An 18,187-nucleotide genomic window follows, 5' to 3' on the forward strand; every position below is an offset into this window, starting at 1 on the left:
TATATTTGCAAGGTAAATTCATTTGCACAAGCTTAGCGACATTGGAACGCTCTTGGTTCTTTTTCGCAAACTGCAATCCAAACATAATCCTGATAAATTTGATTTTAATGAATTAGTTTCTGCATTTATGTAGATTCATTCTGCTGAATTTCTCAGCATGAAGAATGGGTGTTTCACCACCAGAAAAATATCAGTGGGATTCATAAAAGAAATGGAAACTTATTACAATTCTATCGCTCCGTTTCGGGATACAATTTATTATTTGAGCTCTGGAGTGGACGAAGAAGTATCGCGCTGGTGTGAAGGCGAAAACACAACCAGGACTCCGCTAAAATTGACTCTAGGTCCGCAAAAAATAGTCCTCATCATGATGCTATATTGAAGGTCTTCTTGAACTTCTCTGAGGCATAATGGAAACCGAATGGAGCCTCCTGAAAAAATACGGTGTTTAATGAACTACACTGGAAAAAAAACAAAAACAAATTGGATCTAGAGTCCAGACTCTTGAAAACATCGACAAGAAAAAATACTCTTGATTCAATCAGATTTAAGCTTAAATCAAAAGGAAATCCGCTCAAATTGAGAGGCTGGGTTCTTGATTTAAGCTTAAATCTGATTGAATCAAGAGTATTTTTCCATGTCGATGTTTTTAAGAGTCTAGACTCTGGATCCAATGTGTTTTTTTCCCAGTGTAATACAAGTATGACCTAAAGTCCTTTGGTCAAAGTCGAGTCCGTTCATCGCGGAAGTGTTAATACAAGTCGGACCCTGGAAGTCAACAACTGGAATAAATATCACAGTCGTTTTTCATGAACTTTGATAAATCATCCTGGAATTCCTTTCCTCTGTTCCCTCACTCGTTCTCCTTATTCCCCGACGAACCCATAGTTCCCCGGTCCCCAAGTAGCGGGATCACGATAAGTTGCAATTTGATCGGAGGATGTATCGCGCAGTGGCGTGGCGTGCTATGCGATATATCGATTGTTATGCCTTTTAAACCTATGGAAAAGGATCGATAAACGGGGTGTTCGCAGGGAACACCTTAATAATCGATTCTTCACCATAGGTTTAAATGGCATAACAATCGATACATCGCAATTCACGCCACGCTACTGGTATCGCGATTTTATAGACGTCGACGTATTGCAACATTATCGGATAAAAAATAACTATTCTATCGCATTAAAAACGCAATTTTACAGTTGCCAATTCATAGCAAAATTATCAAACAAAAAATCGTGATGGATTGTGATAAAATTTCAATTTCACCAAACGCAATTTTATGGAGATAAAATTGCGACAAGATTATCGCACAGATGGTGGTGATCCTATAGCAATATTATTGCCAAAACATCATAGAAAATCGCGACTTATTTTCAAAATATTGCAATTTATCCGTTGAAAAATGCTACTATGGGTCCAATTCAGCCAATAATATTTGAAATCGGTAAAAATGCAATCTTTACTCACATTTGTGACATCGGGAAGGCTTAAAACACCAGACTTAAACAGAAACGGATTCCTTGTATCTTAACTCACAGTGGAGAGGGACTAGCCGTATTTTGTTCGGAGGAAACATTCGCAACGTGTTGTGAAAACAAACAAAAATAGCATTTCGTTCGAAGTTGTTTTGTGTTGCGGGGGCGGGGCTCATTTTCCCGTTTTTCGTTTTCCCAAGTTTGGGAACCCCCACAGCAACATTGTTGTGCAACAACTGCAACGCGCTCAAAGCAGGTTGTTTTTATGTTGTTCAAAAAAGCAACGCTGTTTTCTAACCTAAAATTGGAAGTTGCTCTCCCATTGGTTGTTCAGAATTGCATAAAAAAACAAGAAAAAAAACGGAAACATTTTGTTGTTTCGAACAAAACACGACGACTCTAGGTTCGAGATGAAGGAGACTTCGAAGTCCTCACCATTCGGCAACAATGCTTTATTGAGCGCCCCGCTCCGACAGGTATGGGGGATGGAAGTTAGGGGGGTGGGGGATGGGAGAGTGGGGGAGGGGAGTCCATTTGTATGCATGAATCAATAATATACTTCTGTCCGGCGTGTATAGATAACGGGCAGCCGGTGAACCGAGCTGACATCGGTGCCCTTCGCTGGTCACTTGTCAAGTCACCACTCCAACTTCCCGCCAGTTTTGAGTTTTGACTCCCTTTCGCCCCCCTCCCCCCCCCCCCCCCCCGGACGCGGAATGGTGAGCTTCTTGATTTGAGCGCCGGAGCGAAAAAATTGGGATGTTTTTATTTTCCGATCTTGAATAAATCATCGACGGTCTGCAGGCACTGAATGGTGTGGAAGTGATGGCGGGTAAAAATGCAGGGGGAAAAATGGACAGATTCCCGAATGTGTGAATTGTTTGAAAATTACCTCTTTGCGAGGAACAATATTTTTCAATAGCATTACTTTCAGACTTTGGACTTCGACCGGTTCTGGTCGTCCGTAAATCAGATAAAACTAAAAGAAATTATTAATTACACTCGAAAAAAAAAAAACACATTGGATCTAGAGTCCAGACTCTTAAAAACATCGACGAGAAAAAATACTCTTGATTTCATCAGATTTAAGCTTAAGTCAAGAACCCACCCTCTTAATTTGAGCGGATTTCCTTTTGATTTAAGCTTAAATCTGCTTGAATCAAGAAACCTTTTTCCTGTCAATGTTTTCAAGAGTCTGGACCGTAGATCCAATGTGTTTTTTTCCCAGTGTAGTATTAATTTTTGTCTTTATTCCCTCCTCAATTATCGGAGGTAGTGTTAAATATTTCTTCAGATATGGAATTGTAATTTATAGTTAAATGTACATTTAACGATTTAAGTAGGCTTTTCAAGGACATATAAAATGTCTAAAAGTGTATGATTGTAACTAATTTTTTTTTTGGAAAAAAAATAAGACTTACTTTTAGACACTAGCTCAGTTAGGAAGTTGCACTTCATGATGAGTATAGTATTCAGTGTCTGAAGTTAGGTGTTCTCTAGTTATTACTCAAAAATACCGAATTTGTTGACACATTCACTGCGAAATAACAAGTAAAAAAATTAAACAGTTAAATCTCAGCAAACCTCTATTCAGACAGCAATTTCTCTGATCCTGATTTGTACTTTTGACTCAGCACTCCGTACCATTGAGTTGATTTTCCTCCGAATATCTTTAGTCAATTCATTTCCAATCTCTTAAATAATCTCTCAAAGAACCAAGTATTTTCAACAAGACGCGTTTCGATGTATTGGAGAAATGAATATCTTCTTAGTACCTCATTCGATGATACCACTTATCGAACTCTGAAGAGTACAAAAAAGTATCACGAAACATTGAAGGCGCAAAGACAACCAGAACGATTTCCTCTGCCAGCTGATGCGGACAGTGAGGTCATTAATTAGTTAAACTGCTCCCACGCCAACTGGCTCATTAAAAAATCAAATTTTAAATGATCGTTGCAGACCAACTGTAGACACTGAACACTTCATTCATCACTATGAAATTATCTCTTCAGAATTATATCTCATTTCAGATCCTTGAATATTCTGATTCTATTTTTAGATTTTATTCGTGCGTTTTAAAATTATTTTTTTACCGTTTTAGTTATCATGGTTTAATTACCTCCGTGCAAATTTCATGAACATTTCTCCCTTTTACTGCGATAAGATTGTTAAAAAAATTCCATTTGTATACAGGGTCCTTCAACTAATTTGTAAGCCAACATTGTTCAAAATGGTGATTGAATAGTTGTAAATTTTACTGTTTGGGTAGCAAAATATTTGAATTAATAGGCACAGAGACTTGCCATGTGGCCTCCTTTATTTGATGTAAGAGGCAAAGAAACGGTACTGTGGTGAGTTTTATCTCTGCAAAATTCCTTTTAAAAAATGATTTTTTAATGAGCCAGTTGACGCGGGTGGCATTTTAACTAATTGACGAACCCCAGCCCCTATTAACGTCGGCCGACAGACGAAGAATGCGCTCTGGTTGTCTTTGCGCCTTCAGTTTACCGTGATACTTTTTCGTACACTCTAGTGTTCGATAAGTGGTATCACCTGATGAGGTACTGAAAATACATAAGTTGCTGCAATGCATCAAAATACGTCTTGTTAAAATGCTGGTCCCGTGAAAGATTACTACTTGAGATAGCAGAGGTGAATTAATATAGATAGAGAGACCCCACAATCATTCCTTTTTCACTAACTGCAAATGGCTGAACCTCGAGGACAAGTGTCTACAAAAAATCCGGGTGACTTACGTGAATACAAAATGGCGCAGCGCTCTCTTCAACCACCCTCTCTACGTATTTTTGCAAGGTCTCTAATCGTCCACTGGAAAAAAAAATACATTGAATCTAGAGTCCAGACTCTTAAAAACATCGACAAGAAAAAATACTCTTGATTCAATCGAATTTTTGCTTAAATCAAGAACCAAACCTCTTAATTTGAGCGGATTTTCCTTTGATTTAAGCTTAAATTTGATTGAATCACGAGTCATTTTTCTTGTCAATGTTTTCAAGAGTCTGAACTCTACATCCAATGTGTTTCTTTTTTCCAGTGCTCATTGGCTGCATAGAGTTGAGCATTGCGAGTTCTCTCCTCGCAATATCGCGCCTTCAATTTTGCAGACGCGACACGGACATCCATCAAGTACGAATAGTTGTATCTCCGCGCCGTCATCGACACGCTTCCTTTTCCTCGCTCTATTTCCGTGCTATGTTTGTTCCGTGTGTCTTATTCTTACAGCGGTGACTCTGAATACAACTTGTGAGCTTTTAGAGAGGACACCAATGATAAGTAAATAACTTTTATCTCATTTAACGTAGATTGATGCCAACATATACCTGATATCAACATCAGTGGCGATGCGAAAATGGTCGATTATCGATATTTTCCCACTTGAAGCAATCAGATTTAGGCAAAAATCTGATGGAGTCAAGAGTATTTTTTCTTGTCAATGTTTTCAAGAATCTGGACTCTGGATCCAATGTGTTTTTTTTTCCCGGTGTCTTTCTAGCATATGTTAGAGTACATTTATAGAGAGAGAGAGAGAGTTGAGACAACGCGGCTCATGGGTGTTACAAATGGGAATAAAGATTACACAAATCGGACGTTTTCTGTAATCTTTGATCAACCCATTCCCGAATTCCTGTCTCCGTTCCCTCTCTCATTCCACTTGTTTCTTGTCGTACCTCCCATTCCCCTGTCCGTTCCAGTTTATAATCTTTGCAATTGATGAAAATGTGATCTTTATTCCCGTTTGTGGCACTATGATGGCCGAAAATACGGGAACCAATCAGAAATGGATTTGCATTGTCTTTACTCTCGATATAAAGAGACTCCAGGGCCGTCCTCTGGGTTGATTATTCAAATTTATAGACGAAGCAATGGACAACGAGGACGACTGATTTAGTGACTACACTGGAAAAAAAACACATTGGATCTAGAGTACAGACTCTTAAAAACATCGACAAGAAAAAATACTCTTGATTCAATCATATTTAAGCTTAAATCAAGAACCAAGCCTCTTAATTTGAGCAGATTTCCTTTTGATTTAAGCTTAAATCTGATTGAATCAAGAGTATTTTTCTTGTCAATGTTTTCAAGAGTCTGGACTCTAGATCCAATGTGTTTTATTTTCCAGTGTTCGATATAATATTGAACTCTTGGTTCAAACAGTATAAAGGGACTCCAGTATATTCCGTTTCAGCACCAAGAGCCGAAAATATGATCCCGAGCGCTCGCCCCGATCGGAAGGGTTTAAAAGGTCGAGGCTCAATGCCTAGCTCCACGCAGCGCCGAGCGCCAGAGCACAAAGGAGGAAAAGTGTTGAACCGTGAATACATCCCGGTCCGAATGCAAATTCTCCAGGAAATCCTCGTTCGAGCGGAAGCCAGGAGGCAGGAAGAACAAGGAGAACACAGGAGAAAAGCGCGGGGGTGGGGCGAAGGGAGGGGATCGCTGCACGGGCTTTTTTCGCAATGCAGAGAAACGCGGTATGTAAACTTATACGCTTACAAGTTCGGTTTGTGTCCAAGACTGATGCAATATTTATGAGCTCGGCGCCCTCCTCCCCTCTAGCGCCCCCCGGAACCCTCCTAACTTCATTACCCCCCCCCTCCCCCCCGGCGCTTCCGCGCTCGGGCTCCGCCGTCCCCTCTTTTTTTATCTCGAACCACTTCGACAGTTTTCACAATCGTTTGACGTTTTTCCCTCCTTCGTTGCCGCCGGTCGACCCCCCGCACCCGGACTCCCTTTTATTTTCTCTTGCGGGTGTTCGTAAGTGCTTGTATACATTTGTGCCGCCCTCCGTTGCCAACTCGAGGGGTTTCGAGATGATTTGGATGGTTGGCATGCGTGGGAATGCGCTCCGGTTGTCCTTGCGCCTTCAATGTGTTGTGATACTTCTTTGCAGACTCGCGGCTCGATAGTTGTATCACTCCAGGATGATCGTGTACTTGGATTACATTTTGCCATAAGGAACCACTATCTCTGGCTCTCTTATAAAAGCACATATCTGCATAAGAAAACCAATGGCGTGTATGTTATTTCTAAAATGGGCCAGAAATAGTGGTTCCTCATTGCAAAATGTAATCCAATTATTGCTCAGACACATCTGGACGTTTTTAGCGTTTAGACGTTTAGCGTAAAGGGATCAAACCACATCAGCCTATGCCTTCAGCTGGGAAATTTAATTCTTTACAAGAGAACTTTCGCGCGGATTCCTTTGAAAAGTTTAAGAAATTTGCCTCGTACTAAGAAGAAAATTCACCGGAATCCGCCCAAAAATCTGCACAGCCCTTTTCATGTAAAAATTGCATTACCCAGTTAAATTTTGCAATAAGTGTAGCTTGGTTTTTTTTGCTTAATGCGGTACATTGCTTAAGGTATTCTGAGTTGCAAATTAAAACTAGTCATCTAAACTAGTTTTATCCTTACTACCATTAAAACTATAAATTTCAGATAAAAATCACCTTGATATATGTAATTTATTGCAACAAATTTACGTTGCACAATTCTCGCAACATTGGAATCCTCTTGGTTCCTTTTCGCAAAATTCAATCCTTTTTAAGCACAGCCGCTCTATTACGAGAGATACTAAAAGAGGAGAGTAAAGTGAAAAAATGAACCCGAACAGGGGATCATAAAACGGCTTCGGATGGCAGTATCGTCAAAAGGGTAAATAATTAGTTTGATTCAACCCTTTCAGCTTTCCACTGTGCATAATATAAGGGACATTAATAATTCATTCGCGAGGTATCAGAGGGAGGCTTCCGTGAAAGAATTCCCAAGAAATATGAACTGTGACAATTGAGAATTGAGCTTAAAAACAAAGTAGATTCAGAATTAAAGCCTAAATCTAATGAGAAGGGAAATTAGGGCGTAAATAATTTAAGTCGCTCTCTGGATCAACTGAGTTGAGCTTTGACTTTGTTAAAAGACCGTAGATTTTACAATTATTCCATGGCATATAGTAGTTTAGTCATAACGAATACTATATAGCCGTTCTGGTCGCGCTTCGCGCGTTCGCGTCCGTCAAGGGGCTACGCCCCCTGGATCCCCGGTCACTCGCTACGGGGCTCTTCGGCTCGTTTCGCGGGCCGTTATATTCGTGCCGAGAGATGAGCCGATTTTTTTTTTCGTATTTCCGGCAAAATTATAGGTTTTCTCAGAAAGGAAGCCTCTTGTCCCTCCCAGACTCTATTTTTACCAGATATGCTGCTTTTTCAGATTTTCCCCCCACCCAAACCCATGTAAAATATTCACATTTATCGGACAATCTGGCAACCGATAAAATGTGGAAAAAAGTGCAATCCCTCGAAGCTTGTACTTATAATACCGTAATATTTTTCACGTGACCTTATATTCCGCATTTAGTTATCGATGTGTCATTAGTATCCCTAAACAAATAAGTGATTTCAATTAGTCAGAAATAGTAGCACCCCTTTGCAAAATGAAGCTAAAGTTGATTTGACGGACACCATTTTTTGTGTCGGAGCGACATCCGATATATCGCATCAATTACTTCCATAATTTCAGCTACTTGTCATTTTTTCCGAATCTTGAGATCGCACTTCTGTTGTCATGAGACTGAAGTATTCATGTACCAAATTTGACAAAGAAATTCAACGTAATAAAAGCGTGGTTTTTTTAGAGAAAAAATATCGCATTCGATACTGATATCAAAAGTGCACTCGAATGCTATATTTTTTCTCTTAAAAACCACGCTTTTATTACGTTTAATTTCTTTGTCAAAGGTACATGAATTCTTCAGTCTCATGACAACAAAACTGCGATCTCAAGATTCGAAAAAAATGACAAGTAGCTGAAATTATGGAACTAATCGATGTAGAAATCGCATGTAGCTTTGATGCAAAAAATGGCGTCCGTCGAATCACCTTAACTTATTTGCAGCGACTTTAGGACATGACACATCTCACCGCAGGGCGGGAAATTTAAGGCGAGTGCACTAAAGCAAGCAAATATTGGCCCGTTTCTCAAGAGTGGTCTTAAGTTGGATGATCACGAATAGCCGCACATTACGGACACAATCTCCAACTCGAGTTAAACTTAATTAACATCTCATCGTGATGGTGTTTACTTTGCCTCGTTAGAGGCGGTCTGTGGCTTGCTTCAGGCTCCTTCCAACGCCCAACCCCTTGCAATTTTAGCATCAGCCGTGGTCTTACGAAATACAAACGTTGCCAGATATGCCAATACGTACGTTATACAGGGTGACTGAATATTCAAGAGACAAGAATATTCCTTCGCATTTTCTCTGTACGGTTAAAGGATGGTTTGTGCTAGAGTCCCTTCATACGGAAGAGAATCATTAGCGCAACGGGAGCTAATCAGAAACAAGGTTTTGTGTTTGTTCACATTTGAACCAAAGGTTCGATACTACATCGAATGACGCACTGAAAAAAATGTCGGCGTTTTTACAAAGGTCCGTTGGTACCTTTACCATCTCACTTTTTTTACCAATTATTGGTAATTTTACCAAGACAGACCGGTAAGCTTACCTAAAAACCGGTATTTTTACTGTTTTTTTTTCAGGTAAGAATACCACTTTTATTAGTAATCAATTCCCGATAACTTTGCCATTTTATCTCGGTAATTTACCACAGTCGATAAAAAATATTGGCGTTTTTACCAAGGTCCAGTAAAATTACCTAGAAAGTTCAATTATTTAACCGAGATTTCTCGGTAAAATTACCAATTCCATAAATGGTAATTTTCCCAAGAAAAAACTGGGATCAAATAGAACCCTGAATTCTTGGTAATTTTACCCTTTTCATAATAAATACACCGAGATTTTTTTTTCAGTGCGTAGCCACTAAATCAGTCTTTAACAAAGAGAGTGCAGGGGCCCTATGAATAGATGACTCTATCACTGCACCAATGATTTTTTTGCATGTAAAAATCACAATGTGAAACCAATTCACTAGTTCAATGATTGAGGTCCCACAATTGAAAGTTACCCTGTACCGCTTCAACTCCTGCCCACCCGACAACACTGCTAATAACGAGCTTTAGTGGAGCTTTTATAGCTTTGGGTTAAGGCGACCGAACCTGTAAAAAGCTCAAAAGCGCTTATTTCTCGGTTAGAGCAGATTCTCTCTCGCGGGGATCAGAGCAGGATGGTCGAGTCGATGGAAATTACCGTAGGCTAAGAGGGAAGTTCTCCAAGAAATTGAATTATTCTCCAGCAGTCTGACAACCTTGGTCTAAGGCAGCTTTTATTAAGACATAAAATCAGCGAGGCACTAACGAGGTTCGGGCTGCAATGCAGGTCAGTTAAAGGAGACTTGACCCTTCCGGTCATCGGGCACCGCATGAGGGCTGTAAAGTATACGTTGAATTAAATGAGGGATCATTTCGTTGCTTTTAAAAGATAGGATTAGTGAAACTCCGTAGCCACTTGTTTCCAGCTTTTTTTCGAGTCTGTTAGTGTCTTGTAAAAGTTTACTGGAGCGAGAAGAGGAGAAGTTTCCCTTGGAAAAATAAGCCTGTGGCATGCATTCTTTTAAAAATCATTTTCTGAAACCATAGAGGGAACTAAGCCAATACACCCCAATTTGACAAAGCTGACCTAACGCAAGATTTCCCTGTAGAATACAATACTGCCGTGCTAAAGAAGAATACCGTATAAAAAGTCATAAGTTGCCAAATTTACTCGGATATAACGTGTGTTTTTGAGGAAGTTATGCATATTTCTTATTGAAATTTTTAGATATTTTAGATTGAATTGCGAACAAAACTGTCTGAAGAATTTGAAAAAAATATATCCCCAATTGAATCAGTGACTTCGAAAATACACCAACTCGGAAAAAAAAATTGTTCAGGAAACACCTAGAACTGCATAGTGGGTGAAGAAGTTAGTTTAAGAAAAACATTTTTGGTGCCAAAGGACAAGTACTTAGAGACTTTGTAAAGCACCAAGTTGAAATCGATACACCATGTTTGATGACAGAGAATTAAGCGTTTAAAAATTTCCGAGTTGGTGTGTTTTCGTTCTCACCGACTTTCAGATACTGATTTTTCATAGTCTACCCTGAAAAATGTATATTTTTCGACCTGGATAACGCTTGAATATTTATATAACTTGTTGCTACAAGGTACACTGAACCGAAAAAAGAAAACCGCAAGATCGGATGGCAACCCGTTTCCCTTGAAATGGCCAAAACTTGGTATTTCCGCAATTAAATACTTCGATTTTTCCCTTTTTCCGCCGCTGCTTCGAGCATTTCCGATTGCGATTTCTAAATTTCCTTTTGCGTGTAGATGCCTCTATGCTTCTTCTTGTTACTAAACCGTAGAAAAGTGAAAATCGAAAAAAACTCGAGATGGTGTGATTTCGAACTCACTGATTCAATTTTCTTAAACTTAATCTGAAATATCTGAAAATTTCAAGGAAAAATATGCGTAAACGTCAAAAATACGTGTTTTATCCAGGGAAATTTGGCAACTTTCGAATGATCATACGGCCTTCTTCCTTAGCACGGCAGAATACAAAGGAGCCACCCGTCAAAGCTCCACAAAAACCCGCAAGCCACGAGCGAGGCGCGCCCGGGAGCAGAACCCGACCAACCCGCCGCGAACAAGAATCTAATACCGATTCAACGAGTTATTAATAAACCCAATCAAAAACTCACAAGTCAGCGGGCTAATCCCGTGGGCGGGCGCAAACAATGGTCGTTTGTAGGAAGCGTCGCGCCTGTTTGCCGGAATTAGGGACGGATCATTACCCGCCGCCCTTCGGGGCCCGGCAGGGATCCGGCGCATCCCTTCCACGCGCCGGACCAACTGTTCCGCCCCGCCGAGACAGAACCGCCGATGTGCGCGCCGCGCCCGGGGGCGGTTACGCGGTTTTGAGGGCTGGCGGGTGGTTGTTCGGTTTTATCGCCCCTGGCGCGCCCGTTACCGCACCGCGCGCCGCGGAAATTCGATTGTCTCGCCGATTGGATAAATAAGAAACACATGTACGGGTTTGTTCCAGTATGTCTTGTTTGTTTTAACCATGTTAGAGCCTTGTCCTCGAATAACACGAGATACTGATGCAGAAATCACACACTGTAAAAAGTTACGGGCTGTATAGACATACCGTCCGTTCCGCGCTCAGAAGCCTTAGAGTCCGTTCCGGGTGCTGGAGCCGTGGCTTCGATTCCTCCGGGATCTACGCCCGGAACTTTCGGCCTCTGAGGCTGGAATGCGGACTGTGATGAAAATGGAATGAAATCCTCTGAAAAGTTGGAGGAAAAATGTTCATAGATTTCCGTAAAAATTCGTATTTTATCAAACGAAAGGTGACGTCTGATGGCCCATACGACGTTCCTCCTTGAGAACTGTAGAGGAGGTATAGAATTAGAAAAAAAACAGAAGAGGGATGAGGGATATGAATAAAAAAAAAGGTAGAAGAAGAGCAAAGGCAACAAAAATAGGAAGAAGAGAAGGGAATAATTTATTGTAGTAGTAAAGTTAGTATAGTATAGTAGTAGTATTGTAATAATTTATTATAGTAGTAAGGGACGAATACTATAGTATTCGTAACTTTAGCAACTATGGTCATCAACACCTCTCTAGTTAGGTTACAGCGTTTGCTACCAAAAAAAGAACAAAGGAAGGTAGTAGTGAAGAACAAAAGCGCAAAATTTTAAGGATCCGAAGAGAAAAAGGAGAGGAGGAAGAAAAACAGGAAATGATATAATAGTGGATTTTCTTCGGAAAATACACTAAAAGAGGCAGACAAAATGGAAGAGAGTAAGATCAAAAAGAGGAAAAATATAAATAACCAAAAGAAAAAGATAAAAACGACCAAAAGGACAAAACAGAAGAGAAAAAGAAAAGATTGAAGGAAAATGGAAGGATGTATAATCTCCTTTTCTCAGACTTTTTCAACTTATTCCTTTCCTTACTTATTCCTTTATTCCTCTTCAAACTCGAGGGACCAGTGCAGTGGCGTGACGTGCTCTTCGATTTATCGATATTTCTCCATTTGAAGCTATGGTAAAGAATCGATTAATAACACATTCGTTTCAAACCCCCCAGTTATCGATAATTTTCCCTAGGTTTAAATGGTAACTCAATCGATATATCGCAAAGCCACACCACTGCGGGGACGAAGACTCGTGGGTATGAAGACCAGAGTTCGGCAGACAAGGGCCAAATGAGGTTACAAAAATGAGCCCACAAATCCTCCACGGCCGGAATTCAAAATTTGCAAGGCAAGTGGCGGAAAATGCGGAGGCGGGGGGAAGCAAGAGGCATCATTACGGGAAAAATCGTCGGGTCGAGGCCTGGTAAAGTGGGTTTTGAATCAGAATTAAAAGAGGAGGGGCTGCAGGGAGGTTGGAAACCGACCGAACTGAGGGCTCATGCATAATAGATAGCGGATTGAACTTGCCTCTAATCTCGGCTTGACAGCCTCAGAGTGAAGTCTGGAGTGGCTCAGACCATCGATCCGACATATCGATTAATTATCGATACAGTCGCTATCCACTCCGGCTAAAATATCGAAAATCGATGGATCGGAATTCGAATCGCGACGGCGACTCCGCTGGGAGATTCCGGCTGGGCTGAGCTTCAGCTGAGACCCGCAGTGCGAAGTCTGTGACATTTCGGAACTTTAGGGCGGTGAGTCGGGGATTTTCGAGCCCGACTTGGCAACGAGGGGCTGAGTTTTAACTTGTGCGTGACAGTCATTTTCGCGTTTTCGTCGCGGGATTGCAAGGTTGGAATGAAATTCACGAACTTGCAATCGAGTTTTATTAGTGAATTTATCCGAGACGGTTTTCGATGATTTGGATTGCATTTTGCGAAAAGGAACCAGGAGCATTATAATATTGCTAAGATTGTGCAGCTCCTTTTGTCTTGGAAAAAACCTGATTATCTATAAAAAGTTTCTGTTTTACTTGCTAAAAACTGTAAATTTAGGACAAAAATTTCCTTGTGCATTCTATATTTTTCCAGGATTTCAATAGTTATATTGCCAAGCATGAAGTTGCACAATCTTAGCAACATTGCAATGGACCTGTTGCAAACTTTTGCTAGAGCAAAAATAAGAGTTGTTCCTTGTAGATAATGCCTCAAAAATCACGATGAGCGCATCGGCAAAGTCTGAAATGCACTCATAACTTCACAATCTGCGTAAGAAATTTGCGTTTTTTTAAGCTTCCCGCTTCAAAAACGACACTACGGCACAGGTGAACATTTTGTTAGAGGAGTCGCTCCATCGTCGGCGATATTCATCATGGCCGACGGTTGCGCGCAGTTCCGCGCGTAATTCGAGGAGAGTTCAAGGTCAATCAATTCGGGCGTGGAAAATATGAACGTTAACACACCGATTGTTATCTGGTCTAATGCTGTTCAGATGTTATTTCGTCCCATCAAACGTGTTTTGGCGGATTGGCGTCGGCCATGATGATTATTGCCGACGATGGAACGACTCCTCTTACAAAATGTTCACCTGTGCCGTAGTATCGTTTTTGAAGCGGGAAGCTCAAAAAACCGCAAATTTCTTACGCAGATTGTGAAGTTATGAGTGCATTTCAGACTTTGCCGATGCGCTCATCGTGATTTTCGAGGCATTATCTATAAGAAACAACTCTTAGTTTTGCTCTAGAAAAAGTTTGCAACAGGCCCATTCTCCTGGTTCCTTTTTGCAAAATGCAATCCAAATATAAATCTCTAAAAAAAGGATCAGAAATCAAGTTGAAAAAGAAGGAGAAAATCTAGTGTCAATACAGCCGAACACAAATAAAAGAGGCACGGACCTTGTTTTTCAACTTCTCTTCCGGATCCGAGCGACGCCTCATTGGCAGCACAAAAAGAGCATTGCAATTATTGCGAGCCCGTGTCTCGCACCATCGCGCCTTCAATTTTGCAGATGCAACATGGACATCCATCAAGTACGAATAGTTGTATCACTGCGCCGTCATCCACGCGCGCGCCAGTCTACCTGAATACCTGAAGCTTGACACGGTACTTTCTTACTATTTTTAAAATAAAATTGGAAGGGACACCTGATTATCTCTAATCAGTTTCTATTTTACTCGCTACAAACTGTAAACTTAAGACAAAAATTACCCGGTAAATTTCATATTTTTTCAGTATAAATCGTTACACCGCAATGGTTGAAGTTGCACAATCTTAGCAAAATTGCAATGTCTGTGGTTCCTTTCTGCAAAATGCAATCCATTTCATCTTTGTGGATGGATGGATTGAAAAATAGGGAGGATGAAACAAAAATCGTTACTATACATCGGAAAAAAGGAAGGTAGTCAGTAAATATTACTTACGTTATGCCGCGGCGACCAAGAATTACAGACGAGCGAGGCATCTTCTAAAATACGACTCTGAAATCAAAAATACGAATGAAAAAATTAGTTCATTGAAATGTTCGCATAAACCCGATTTAAAGATATGAAAGGATGTATGAAAGAAGACGAAAAGCATAGAGTTAATAAAGTTGCAATAGGAATGGAAGAGCTGGCGCCAATGATATCGGGAATGTAATTTTGCAATTAAGAAATATAAATTTCGGCCCGGTATAAAAACAACGTATGTGCCATTAGTTTCTCTAAGCACATAAGTGTTTTTTTTCAGATGAGTTAGAATTTATAGCTCCAAATTGCAAAATGCAGTCCAATATATACATATTGCTTACTTCTACGGTAATCAGTCATCATGAGGGGAGTTTGAGCGTTGATATCAAGGTTAATCTTCAGCTATAGTTCCGAAAAGACGAAACTACTAGGTGGATGATGAGCTTCGGGTGACGTCATGAGCCAAACAAGTTTCCGAAAATTTGGTTTGTTTGTAAAAGAAACTCCTGACACGTTGTTAACCATCGACCAAGCAGGTAGGTCAACAGCTGAATGCTGAAGTCCCAAAAGTAGAAGCTCTGGCTTCCGCCATTACCAAGATACCTGTGGAGGGTCTCTAGCAAAAGACATAAAGACGGGGCGCTACAAGCAATAAATGAAGATACTTTTCAACCACCTCTACTATTGCCTAGAAGATTGGTGGCAAAATCGGGACAAGTTTGAAATTTAAATTTAGGGCGGAAACAGAATAAAATTGCGTAAACAAAGTATTCTAGGTTGATTTTTGCCCAAATTCACTTACTCACATATATCAATTTGACTTTAGGTTATTTTTGGTCCGTCATCGACCGATTAATTTCATTTGGGAGTAACGGTCATCTAGGACTGGAACGGCCTATTTGAACCGGCAGGACCATCATGAGCAGAAAAAAAACTAACTTTATCTGAGATCCTTACTTATTACCGAGCCAAAATAGGTGTATTATACCGAGTCACCATCCCAACTTTCTTAATATATTCGTTTTAGGTATTTAAAACACGTTTAGAAGATGAATTGTGGAAAAATCAAGATGACAAGTTCAAATCAAATTTCTGTTTCCCGCCCATGGATTCCCGCGCTCATTTACACACTCACACAAGCGCCCAGGGCCAAACCTGGCTTCACTTTTTCCCCGTGCTTTTAGATACGAACCAAAGACATAAAGACGGAGCGCTAGAAGAAGAAAATGAAGCCACCTCTCCTTTTGGTTAGAGCAGCAGAGAAACTAACTTTATCTGAGATTCCTGTAAGACTCCTCCTTGTTACCAAGCCAAAATAGGTTTATCATACAAATTCAAAATCCCAACTTTATTTATTTGTTCGTTATAGACAAATAAAACGAGATTAGAAGAAGAAATGTGGAAAAATCAAGAGGACAAATTCAAATCAGGTTTCATTTCCCGCGCATGGATTCACAGCAACTTAATCTGAGATTCCTGTAAGATTCCTGCTTGTTACCAAGCCAAAATAGGCTTATTATAAAAATTCAAAATCCCAACTTTATTTATCGGTTCGTTTTAGGCATTTAAAATGAGATTCGAAGAAGAAATATAGAAAATGAAGAGGACAAGTTCAAGTCAAATCGTTTCCCGCGCATGAATTCACATCGCCAGAATGGCTTCACTTCTTCCCCGTGCTTTTAGATACGAGTACTCCGTCTTTATGTCTTTGATACGAACACGCCGTCTTTAAATCTTTGGTTTGAGGTTACGGGAAGGAGAGTTTTGGATGCGTTGACGGAGCCAAGACGGCGCGGAATCCGTCTTGGCTCGGTTATTGTCGAGCTAATTGAGGAGCAGCGCGATCATTATGACCCAGCTCATGAATCGGTAAAGACGGATTCTAAAAAGGAGACCCTACACGACCCGGCGGATACCGCCCGCACTACTCCGGCCGCCCGATTAACTATTCAGTTTGTCAGTCGCAATTATTGTCTCGCGCCCTTTCGACTCGCTACGCCAGCCGCCCTTTCCTCGTGACTCTGTATATCTACCCTGCCGTGTTAGAGAAGAACGCCGTATGAAAATTTGATAGTTGACAAATTTCCTCTCAGAAAATATTTAATTTCGAGGAAAGTTATGAATATTTTTCCTTGAGATTTTTAGACTTTTTAGATCGAATTGCGAATGAGATCCTCTAAAAAATCGGCAAAGAAATTCTCACTCAATTCCCTGAAAATTCGTGATTTGTCGACGGCAATTTGGTAATGCCTGCTAGCTTATACGACGTTCTTCCATAGCACGAAAGTATGAAAACCCACGATGCCGGTTTTAATTGGGTGTCTTGTAGGTTAACCTTAGATTGACAGACTCGTGTCTTGGGATTCTTGAATTATGTCTGATGAGGATTCCTTATCAATCAAAAGCAGCAGAGGAGGATGAAAAACACAATGATTAAGAAGAGAAAAAGAGAGGAGGAGTAAGAAGTATATTTAAGCAAGTGGCAATACTGTTGTATCAAGGGAAAAAACCGTATGAACAATCCGATTTTGCAAAATTCCCCCTCCCCCATGAAAAAAGGGAAGAAAAGAAGCGAAAGGTTCTTTTAAAAGAAAATGCACGAAGAATGAAAATTAATATAGGAATTAGAAAGAGAAGCACAAAAAGAAAAAGCTGTGGGAGGAGAAGAAGATGAGAAAAACGGGAAAGAAGAAAAGAAAGTGTTCTTCTTCGTTGTCTTTTTTTCCTTTTCTTCTTTCTCAAATACTTCTCATTCTTCCTATTCCTCTTTTCCGTCGTCGCATCCTTTCTGTCCTTCGTATTTCGATTCGGATGACAAAAAGACTGTGAGGCTAGGTTAAAACTTGGAATGCGAAAACCTCAAATCACAACTTTACTTTCTACACCGCGCCGTCTTTCACCCTTATCCTCGTCCGTATGGATCAAAGGTTTTAGTTCCGATTTATTTCGCAATTTTACCTAAAGTTCCTGAAAATTTCAAGGGAAAATATTCATAACTCTTCTAAAAATAAACATTTTATCGAAGGAAATTTGGGAACTCTTGAATGTTCACACGGCGTTCTTCCTTAGCACGGCAGTACAAGGGGATGTCCTTGAAGCCTAATAAGGGGAAAAACCAGGGTGGCAGTGTACATATCGTCAGCACCGATGACGCATATGCTGACAACGCCTCCAAACTGATGCTCGTGTCTAATATTGGTGTGACATCGGCCTCGCTGAAAAACGCATTATCATTACGCGATAATTACGCGGTTTCAGAATCCCTCACCTGCTCGTTGAGTCCCTCCCCTCGTTCCCCGCCGCGCGGGAGCCCAAACAGGGCTGCTAACCGCAGGAGCGGCCGCTCGAAGAACAATAATCACCTCATTCACCTGTCAGGGTGCC

The 18,187-nt window shown here is 40.6% G+C and overlaps 1 protein-coding gene across 1 annotated transcript in view; it reads right to left on the reverse strand.

The window, feature by feature from the left end:
* The window catches only part of acj6 (abnormal chemosensory protein 6), a 96,002-nt gene that overhangs the window by 24,206 nt on the left and 53,609 nt on the right, over positions 1–18,187 (reverse strand). Inside the window, exon 3 of the mRNA XM_019053457.2 lies at positions 14,777–14,833. Coding sequence (XP_018909002.2) covers positions 14,777–14,833 — 57 coding nt within the window. The remainder of the gene's footprint in view (positions 1–14,776; positions 14,834–18,187) is intronic.

The sequence above is a fragment of the Bemisia tabaci genome, chromosome 10 (genome assembly GCF_918797505.1).
Source record: "Bemisia tabaci chromosome 10, PGI_BMITA_v3".
Taxonomy (NCBI): Eukaryota; Metazoa; Arthropoda; class Insecta; order Hemiptera; family Aleyrodidae; genus Bemisia; species Bemisia tabaci.